At 50.6% G+C, this 10,853-nt stretch overlaps 1 protein-coding gene across 1 annotated transcript; it reads right to left on the bottom strand.

Moving 5' to 3' along the window:
* Positions 1-1,438: 1,438 nt before the first annotated feature.
* Positions 1,439-3,003, bottom strand: danr (distal antenna-related). The gene has a single exon (XM_071597533.1). It carries the CDS (start codon positions 2,746-2,748, stop codon positions 1,669-1,671), a length of 1,080 nt encoding a protein of 359 aa, XP_071453634.1. The 5' UTR covers positions 2,749-3,003; the 3' UTR covers positions 1,439-1,668.
* Positions 3,004-10,853: the final 7,850 nt, after the last annotated feature.

Here is a 10,853-nt window from a genome sequence, read left to right as displayed (position 1 = left end):
GTAAGATACTTACAACGTTCAAACAAAGCTTCTATAAGATACAATTAAGCAACTTTTAATTAGTATTAGTTATATCACTAATGGCAATTAAACGGTCAGTATATTCCTTGGAATTAAAAGAAAGGGTTATAAGGCAATAAAAGACAGAAATCTTTCATATCATATAATTTTATATAAAAATTCACAAATCATCCAACATAAATTTGGCTTCGTACATACAAGTCGAGTGAAAAACCACTCAAATATTTATTATCCGTGATCTATTGATGAGGTAATATAACTGGCAGCCTCTTTGAGATTACGAAAACGTAAAAGAACCTCTGGTTGGAAAATAGTTTCCTTTTTCAAAGTTCAAATGGTAGCCAATTAGTTGGAAGTTTTTGCCGTTATCATCGGTGAATTATGGTAAAAAAATCACAGAGAACATAATGGAAGAGCAATAAATTTACAAAGATTGATGTATAAAATAAATCTTAAATCTCTCAGTGGCCTGCCATCACACTTTTTCCTTCAAGGAATAATAGATAACACTTAGAAAGCTCAAGTCTTTGTAGGGTTATTAAGGGAATGTAGCTTATGTACAACATGTATAAAATATAGCTCGTTTCAAAACATAGGAAGTATGCACAATTACTTTCTTACGAATATAGGAATGAGTAGACTTCACGCAGTGCTCTGTCATGTCCAGAGTAACAGAAGCAATTCTCTACTGTTTCATTTCAAAGAAATTAGCACTTGTCATTAGCAATCTTGTAAATACTAACTGCCTGTACATCTCCCATACTTTTTCACAGAAAATGGTGTGCACAGCAATACGCCCAACAATGCTGCCTTATCCAGAGTTCTACACGTGGCAGGGTTGTGCCAGTTTTGTGGCAGATCACATCACGTATAAGCCTCTAGAAAGATTCACTTCAATAGTAAGTACCACGAGCAATAAATACTCTAGCTAAGTTTACCGAGGAATCTCCATACCTTTCACGGTAATCTAAGTGCAATTCGCCGTCACGTTTAAAATAAAGACTACTACGGCATTGAATTATAACAAATATATATATTGCATATAACCTTTTCGTCTCGTGGACAAAATCGGCAATCACTAAAATTATCGTTCATCCCACACAAGGTACTGTCGTGAATTACGGTTAACATGCAACCCGTTTAAATGTCGCTCCATTAAATACAGTAAGATGGCAGTGCAATCTACGACAAAAGACGCGATTCCTATAATACGAAACTTCAATCAAATATCACATTCAATAAAACCTGAAAGTAGGCACGGGATTCGCTACAGGATCTTGCAAAATTAAAGCGAAGATTTTAGTGATTGCGACATTTTTATGCAACGAAAAATCATAAGACTATTTAATGCCGAGCACATACTCTTCAAAAAATAATAGGAGTAAACAAATTCAGACTTTTCTGTAGTAAGGGAGTGACTGTAAAATATTCTCCGACCGAGTGACACTATTACAAATGATGCCACTCATCCCCTGAGAGTCGAGACTTTTATTTGTGTATATACGTCCGCCGACCAAAACTTTTTTTTCTATCGGTGCGACAAGGAAAGCGTAAGTGACGAGGGGGTGGTTTTTTTGGGAACACTCCACCTCCCCCATCCACACTCACACACACAGACACGAGACACACGGAATAGTATTCACCTCCCTACGTGTGCTTAATTACACCTGGCGATTTCACAGACTTTGCCCTCCGGGCCGCGCACGCCCTCACGTTATTAAGCAAGTACCGGAACTGCAAAATTTGCAGAGCGGTAACACTAGGGTCCGAGCAACACTCCAGCCACCTAAGGAACTTCTCTCCGTGCTGTACGGCCACCGCCGCTGACGGCGGGGCGTCCTCCTCGTCCTCTTCGTCCTCCTCATCGTCCTCGTCGCTGTGCTCGCCCCCTTTCCTTTTAGCACTGCTCTCACTCCTGCTGTCACCATTGGTGGTGACCTCGCCGATACCCAGGGCTTTCAGACCCACTGCGTCCGAGGCCTTGGTGGCATCCACGGCCCCCTCCGTCGTGCTTCCCAATCGCGATCTGCCGAAGACGGACGGCGGCACGGCAGCGGCCGCCGCCGTGGGATGGTAAGGGAGCGTGGCCAAGCCGTACCGCTTGTACCACTTCCAGAACCATCCTCCGCCACCTCCAATACCGCTCAGCGCGCCAGTCCCGATCGGCGCCGTCACGACGTCCTCCTCCTTACGTTCCTGGGCGACACCGCCGTCCTTGCAGACACCGGCGGCTACAGCGGCCGCCGCCGCGCTCTTAAACTGCTCGCTCAAGGAGAGGGCTCCCACGTGTGCCGGCTGGGAGTTCTGGTGAGCCGGAAGGTTGTTTTGATGTGGGAGGTGGGTTTGCTGGTGTTGTTGTTGTTGTTGCTGCTGCTGTTGCTGTTGCCTGAACCAGAACCACAGGGCTTCGTCCAGTTCAGGGTCCTTATCTCCCAAAGAGGAACGGCTTCGTTTACGTGAGGGACCTCCGTCACCCACCACGAGGCCCAATGGGCTGTTGGCCAAAAGCCCCCCGCCTCCTGTGTCCTCGTCCTTCTCGTTCACCGCGAAGTTTCGGAGTTTGTCCTCGCTCTTGCACCATCCCCTGAGCGTGGACTCCGGCACCCCGATGTCCCTCGCGACGGACGCCTTGGATTCGCCGTCATTGACCCGCTGGATGGCGTCCAGCTTGTCCTGCACGGACAGCTGGCGGATCTGGCGCTTGGGCGCCATCCTTTTGATGGACATGTCCCCGCCGCGAAGCCACGCCGATCGCGGCGATTCGCGGTTGACGAATTCAATTGCGGCGCGCACACGCGATTCCAGCGACCCTTCCAGGTTGGCCGCTTTCCCCTTCTATACCTTGTGAAGTTCTCACACTACTCTCCCACCGTAACACACTACGATTCCTCGCCTCCCGTCGCTCGTCCGCCCGTCCTACCTTCCTTCCTCCGCCGCCGCTGCCGCGAGGTTTCAGACACGACTACGGGGAGGTGGATGGCTCCACCCACGGGCTCGCATTGGCGCGAAACAAGGTCCAATCAGGGGACGCGGGCCGCGATCCTCTTCTTTTTCTCGCTCTCCCTTACCACGCGAGAGAGAGAGAGTATGTACTCTTTCTCTCTGTCTCTCTCTCTCTCAACCCCGTTCAACTTGCTCTGGATGTAAACTTTTCCCACACGGGGAGTAATACTCTCTCTTCCCCTTCCGCGCGCGCGGGTGATGCAGGGGAGCGGCGGCGAGGGAGTAATCGAGAGAGGGGGCTGGCTGGCGAGGAGAGAGGGGGCCTGGCGCGGGGAGGGAATCGGAGGGGGGAGGGGAGGACGCGTTTTCAAAGTTCCTTTCTCTCGCGGGGCGCGCGCGCGGAGACGTCCGCGACCGTGAGGATCGGCAGTCGAAGGGACTCTGGCTGAAGGACTGAAACTCGTGCTTCGCTCCCGAGAAGGTCCCCCTGTTCCTTTTGTCCCGATCAATAACCCCACTGGCCCACTGGCTGGCTGGTCCGTCCCTCGGTCGGCCGGCTCTTCCTCGCCTGGGTGGACACTGGCCCGCGGCAGAAGCGGTGGTGTGGCTAGGATTCGGGGGGGAGGGTTGAGAAGGAGGGGGGAGGGGTGCGAGGCGGCGGCGGGAGGGTTGAAGGGGCGAGGGGGCGGACAGGGGCGAGGGAGGGTGGGGGGTTTGGAGCGCGCCGAGGGTTCCGAGGATCATGAGTGAGAGAGGGGGCGTTGGAGGGGGGACAAGGGGGGGGGTCGTGTCGGCGGGGCGCGGAGGGTGCGGGTCGGTTTCCACGGCAACGGGGGAGAGGGGGGGGGACGAGGGGAGTTTTTAGGGGGCGGGTCCGATGGGAGGGAGGCGGTGGTCGCGGCGGCGGGCGGCAGCTGTGCCGGCGCTGAGTCGGCTCCAAACTTTTTTCCTAGCTCTCGTGAGAGAAGGGGGGTGGGGTATAGCAAATCCCCTTCCTCGCGCCACCCCCTTTCTCCTCTTGCCGACTCCTCCCCACCCGCTTTCCCACCCCGCTAACGACGTGTGACTCGGCCGCCTCTCGTACGTGTGTCTTATTACTCCGCTTTAAGTTTTTCCGTCAGGAGATGCGCATTAGCTTTTTTTTCATTACTTTTCCTCCCCGAAGAACAAAACGTCCTTTCTCCAGATCTCCCTGGTTTTTTTTTAATTTTCACGATAATAGATATTTTTTTTCCCCTCGCAAAAAGATGATGCACCGGGGTGACAACGGGATCCCGCGGGATGCTTTGTTATTATTACTATTATTTGGGTTATGGGAAGGTATGAGGGAGGAGTGGGGAGGGAGGACAGGGGTTTGGGGAAGAGTGGCCCGTGAGATACGAGCGAAATGTTTTCCCCGGACTGGCGGGGAAGGGTGATGCGTTTGAGGACGGCAAAATGGGAAAGAGTTTTTATGAGGAGGGCGGAAAAGTCCCTTAAAAAAACCCTTCCACTCTCGTCCCACCCGGCAACCTCTCCCTCTTAGCCGATGATGGGATTCCTCTGCCTCTTCCGAGAATCTCTGGTTCTTATTGTCGGCGTGGGTGCGCGCCGCGGAGGAGGGAAGCGTATACTTGACGCGGACGACGGAACCGAAAACCGCGCGTTTTGAATGAATGGACATTGTAGTGAGGGTGGGGGGGGAAGAAAAGGGAGGCGATGGAGGGAGGGGTTGCGCAGTACATTTCGCACAGACGCAGTAGGGGAAAGAGGAGTGGACGGAATCCTCAGTCTATCTCCCACTTCCCTTTCACTCTCTCCCCGTGTTTTTTCCGACTTCCTCTATTTTCCTACCTCCTCCTCGTCTTGTCTTTCTCTCTCTTCCCCCCTTCCCCCTTGTGGTCCCTTCACTCCCACTTTGGCAAGTTTTCGTCGTGCAGGGAAGAAGAAGGAGCGAGATAGGGAGGTTTTCCTCCCTCTTCGCGAAGCGGGGGCGGTGTGTGTGTGTGATGGCAGAGGAGGAAGGAGAGAGAGTGGAATGAGGAGGGAGGGATAGAGAGAGAGTACTAACCCCGTCTCCGCAAGGTTTCCTCCTCTCTCGCGTTTCTGCGGAAATTGCGATCCCTCGGGGGGTGGCAGCGGCAGGCAGGCAGGCGAAGGGACGCGGCTCTGTGGGGGGGAGGGGATGGCGGAAAAGGGGATGGGGGAGGGTTTGTGTGTGGGGGGGCGGAACCGGGGGGGGGTGGGTGGGGGGGGCCAAAACCTCGCCAACTAGCCCCTCCGCCTTCGCTGTGCTGCCGCCGCCAAACCCTCATCGATGGCCTCTCTCTCTCTCTCTTTTTTTTCTCCTCTGCTCCCACCCCCCGCCTCCTCCCCCGACCCTTAGTCCCTCCTTCCTTCCCCCATCCCTCCTCCCAGTTCCCCTCGCAACCTCCCTCGCTTCTCCCACGTCCCTCGCTGGTTCACACACACACACACACAGGAACATTCGCCTCGCCTCCACACGCCACCCCGCGGCGACGCGAACCCAAAACCCACCCGACCCCTCTCAACCCCTCCCCTCGCTTCCTTTCCCAACCCCCCCGCCCCTCCCCCGGCCCGCCCCCGATGCCGCCGTCGCGGCTGCCACCCCTCGTCCTTCTCTCCCCCCCCGCCCTTATCCCCGCCGCGCCCCTCACCGCTCCTCCCTTCTCTCCCCCCCTCTTCACGACGCTCTCCTGCTTCGCCGCCGCCACCCCTCCGTCCCTTCTCCCCGTCCCTCATTCCTTCCTCGCGTTTCCGTTCAGCGGATGTTTCGGCCTGCCCCTTTGCGCTAGCCTGTCCCCCCCCTTCCCTCTTTCCCCCTCCTCCTCCTCGCTTCCCTCCGGTCCGCCCCATTCCCCACCTTCCTTTCATGCCCCCATCCATTCGCTCCTCCTTGGCCGCCCGCAACCTCCCTCCCTTCACCTCCGGCGTCTTCTTCACTCCTCTGAGAGATGCGGGGTTCGAGTCTCGCGGGGTGCGGGCCAAGGATGCACGGTCAACGGATGGGTGGAAGCGTTCCATGTGGTGGTGACCGCGGGACGGAATTTATTTCCGCTCTCGATTTCGACCTTGGTATTTTTTGGTTCTTTACTCATATGCGACAAGCTTGCTTTGTGCGATTGTTTTCGGCCGTATATCTGATTTACGCGGCGCCACTACGTTTTTTTTGGGTGTTAGAATTTTTTTATGCTGCCCGAAAGCTAATTTTCTCTCAGACCGTAATAGTGTCATTCCAGTATGTAGCGACCGCAGTTCGAATTCTTTAACATTGTTTGTTGCGGATACTTAGTAGCATAACATGATGCGGGTCGCTGATACCACTATTTTGTGGCTCAGCACGATCATTCATGTATACGACTAACGGCGATAAGATTGGTTTACGAGTTTTCGTAAGTATTGGCTCCGACTATACTTCCAAATATATACGTAAATGTTTAAGTTGGACGTAAATATAGAAAATGACTCCTAGTGTATTTTTTTGGCGTTATCAAACTGTTGTTTATGCTTTACGCTCTTATTAACATCATTCGGTATATTTAGAACATTCAGCGCACATTAATGATGATTAACCTACATTTAGAAGCTTAATATTGCTGTGGCGAAACTTGTGCGATGATCGACCATCTAGCCTTAATGAACCACGCATCTTCTCTTGAAGATGGACAAATTTTGCCTTTTTATTCAATGGCTAGTTGAGAATTGAGGGTGGGATGGGGTGATTATTTTCTTCAGTCGAAGAGATTTTCGTAAAAAATTATGTCCCCGTTTCTCTCAGATTGCAGATTATTGCAACCTTTATTATGTATTTACCGTGCCGCAAATTTGTCTTGATCTGATTCTTAAAAGGCAATTATCAAGCAAGCCAACGCCAAAAAAAATAGGTGAATTCGCCAAGTCTTCAAAGTAGGTGTACGCGAAGTCGTGAAATAGGTGTGTGACGTGCCGCCGTCGTCTTATTTTAACGATGTTTACTTCGACGGCGGAGTGGTGTGGTCATAGCCACGGTTTATTTTTGAAAAAGTGACCTTTGGCGTAAAGAAGAGGGCAGTTGAGGTGTAGCTCGGGCGGGGGACGAGAACGAGATATATGTCTCTGTTCCTTTTTCGGCAATTCCTCGGCAGATGTATATTCCGTCGGAGAACATTTCCTCGCGAAACAAAGATCTTCATCAGATAAGTTTGCCGTTCCCTTTCCTGTTCAAAGGCTCGCTGGATAATTCACATATTTAATTTTTCCGGGATCATGGAAACTTCTAAAGTATTCCGACGAAAGGGACAGCGTTTCTATACAGAATGGTTACTGAAAGATCGTATCCATGGAGTGGGACAATGGAGTACCGGACACCCCCGCAGTTCCGACGTAGCGGGGGTCTGTCGCCATACCAAGCCGGCCAGCATTGAGACCTGCTGTGAGCTTGACGCTGTGCGGTCCGGGGAGGAGAGAAAGGCCCACGACTCCATCGTCAAGCAAGCGATATCTTGCGTCGAATGATTGCGCCCTGAATAAGGCACAGCCGGAGAGGCAAGGGATCAGGGGTGCTTTCCAAAATACCATTGTCATGCCTTAGAGAAGTTTCCTTGCGGACCAAAATGCGCAAATATGTAGTGGGAGGAAGGGATTATGGCCGTTCCGACAGGCTTCTAGTACGTGGGCAGAAAACCTTATCCTCTAGACTGCAGTTGGAGGGTAATCGTGGACCGCCAATGCCTTAGTATCAATCTCTTATAGCCACATATATTTTTTCAGCGTTCATTTACGCGCATGAATAAATTATTTTTGTATCGGTATTAACTATATACCCATCTATAATAATGAATTATTATTACATGTTGCCACGGGATAGTGAATATGCACCAAGTTTATGCGAATGTTTTTATAATTTTTTTCCGGATGCTCCGAACCCTACAAGTTTTAGTTACAGCACCTCAGGATTCAGCAAAATAAAGATTTACTAAGAGAATATATCTCCTTGTTCATGAGTAGATTCAGGTTGACGGTTACTGAGACTTGGTTATATGCATATGAAATTTTCCCAGATAATTACTCTAATCATTCTCATTTTGCCTGACAAATTTATGCGAGGGCATTCCCTTGTTTTGTGGTATCAGATTTTCTATGCGACGATTAGGATGTAAGATAATAGGGCAGGCAAAATATTTTAGCATCCGCCTTAAGAAAAGTTTAGATCCTCGCAAATTTTTAGACTCAATGGGAACCAAATTTAAGTATAGAGACCACCTTTTTCTTTTAATGCGAGTAGACTTTTTACAATGAGCTTCCGGCACCCAAATAAATCTTGGTTCCGTGTGCTTTTAGTGAAGTTTTCTTTTCTCATTGGTAGTTGTATGTGTAATTGGGAGCTAAAGTCGAATATAGGTGGACACCTGAGACGTGTACGTAATTATGGAAGGGAAAAGAGAATTTAGGGAAGAGTGAAGGAATCTTAAACTCTGGGTAAGCTTTATTCTGGTTTCGAGGAAGGTAAATATTGTTGATGAGCGTCTCCTCGAACGTTGTCGTAATTCAACTGCCAAATTACATCTGGACAGTGCCGAATTAAGGAACTGTACACATGTGTTCCAGACAAACCAAAGCTGCCGTACAGTCCCGGACCATCGGAGTGTGAAATTCAGTGTAATATCCACCCCAAATTGTTAACTTAATCAGGGTGTTACGAGTGTATTGACTGCTTTCAATTAGTAATTAGCCAGTCTATCTGTGCAACACGGTACAAACTTCATGCGAGATGTGTCTTCAATTACCTCATTTCTGCGGCATCGTGCGTTCGTGGTTTGTTTTTGTGCAGGTGCTAATTCACACGTTGCACACTCGGAAAAATTTAATTTGACAAATCGACGCAAAATTGAAAACTTCCGATTTACGCGAACATTCCTAGAAACCAATATCGGGCCTAATCTCCTGTTCTTTGAAACTGATTCCGTACCCACTGATGAAGCATACGAAAAAAATGATTGGGAAAAAATACCGTTTCTCAATTTATTGTTCTTGATGATCACCGATCATCAATCCTCTGGTTCATTTATGACAATCTCTCCCATACCTATCCCGTTGTCCGTTATTTTCTTCATCCTCGCGTCTCGCTGACTTCTCTCACTTAACTTGTCGTCCTTTTTCTGTTGTCCTATCCCCGATTAATTTTCTTCCGCATCTAATTTTTTCCCATCCTCTCGATAAGCGTGTGACCATTGTGAATGAATACTTGATTAAAATTAGGCACAAGCCAAACGCATTCTGTAATCCATTACTAAGCCCCCCTCTGGGAGTGCGAATGTGTGGATTTGCGAATTCAGAATCAACATTCGCGGGTCGCATCGTTGGTATAAAACTTATGATTTTATACCAACGATGCGACCCGCGAATGTTGATTCTGAATTCGTAAATGCACACATTCGCCATCCCAGAGGGTGGCTGCTGCATCTGGAATAGAATTCCGGTGTCCGACCGCCCGGACGGGCGACAGGATGCCCACCGCAACCCTCCCTGAAGTGGAGAACAAGCAACGTTGAGTCCACCGCGCCCGCTACATACGCGCAGGGTTAGGAAAGACATCGGATCCGATCCCTGTCGCGGTATCACGCCTCCTCCTCTCCTCCTTGGATTTCACCTCCTTGCGCAGCAATTGGAATTGGCGAAAGTTTTCATTCATGATCGCTCAAGATTATCCACTTGCTTAGAGTCGTAAAGAAGAAGAGGGAGTGGGAGTCCTTAAGCTTTAAAAAGAAAGGCATATAAACTGGTCCGTTAAGTGGTGTTTACCCCCCACCCCTTTCCACCTCTCCCTCCGCCTTCCCTTATGTCTCCTCAGCCTCTTTCCCTTTCCTCTCCCTCCCCCTAGATGGCTTCCTCCATCCCCCTCCCCTCTCATACGTCCCCACCCTCTGAACCTCCTCCCCCTCTCTTCTCCGGGCATGCGCCGTGAGAATTATTTTTCTCCCTCTTGTGACCGCGCGAGAGAAACGCATCACCGAATTAATCATCTTCCGATGGCCGGCGGCTCCTTTTGAAAGGCAATTCTGCCGCCTACAAAGCTAATGCCGACTCCCGCTCTCTTCCTCTCACCCAGCTAGGAGGGTGTTTTTCCGTTCCCGGGGTGTGGGGGAGCCGAAACTGCGGAGGGGAGGGTGGTTGTGGTGTCGGCTTGAATAGCTCCCGTGCACACAATACTCTTTTTGCACACGTCCTCGGTTCGATTCCTGTTCGCGGGGCGCAGATATTTTTTTCTCTAATCCCTACGTTCTCCCCTCATCGGGGATGGCTCATGTGATTTTGCTGGACTCTCCCGTCCCCCGCGTATCTTGTGCGCGCCCCAGCGTCTAACGGATTTATCGTGTGTTGGTGGTGGGGCTGGTGGGGGGGGGGAAAGAAAGGAGGGTTGGAGGGGAAGGAGGGGGCGAGGAGGGAAGGGGCGCGGGGTGGGTTTCTAGAGTTCGAGGGGGTGGGAGGTGAGTCATCTGGCAGGAGTGCCGCCCGCCGTCCCCGCTTTCGCTCGGTGGTGTGGCGGCGTAGAGATAGCTTTGTCGTCTTTGCAACTCGCGGCTTCCGGTTCAAATGCCGAGATCGGGGACCTTTCATGAACCTCATCGTCTGTTTCTTCTCCGTAAATGCCTCGGGCGGGCCTTTCCCGGTATTACTTCGGAAAGTCCACCCTCGAGCTCGTAATCGTTCCGTTTCAAATCTTCTGCATCCTTCACTACCTGTAAAGAGAACTAACTACATGCTCCATTTTTGTTAACGCTCTCTTTGGTATCGTGCCTTGGTACTTACGGAGTATAATTCACTGTGAGATCACCTCGGGTAATCTGCTGCAATTTATTAAAAACGGGTCGAGTTGAAGGTGGTATCATTAATATAGATTTAGAAACGAT

This window comes from Hetaerina americana, unplaced genomic scaffold, assembly GCF_022747635.1.
Source record: "Hetaerina americana unplaced genomic scaffold, ioHetAmer1.1.p SCAF_9, whole genome shotgun sequence".
Classification (NCBI taxonomy): Eukaryota; Metazoa; Arthropoda; class Insecta; order Odonata; family Calopterygidae; genus Hetaerina; species Hetaerina americana.
Note: the sequence above shows the minus strand (reverse complement) of the source record. Positions and strands in the feature narration are given on the sequence as shown.

Excerpts from the sequence above, each read along its gene's own strand:
- danr (XM_071597533.1), bottom strand. The coding sequence starts at position 2,748 with ATGTCCATCAAAAGGATGGCGCCCAAGCGCCAGATCCGCCAGCTGTCC.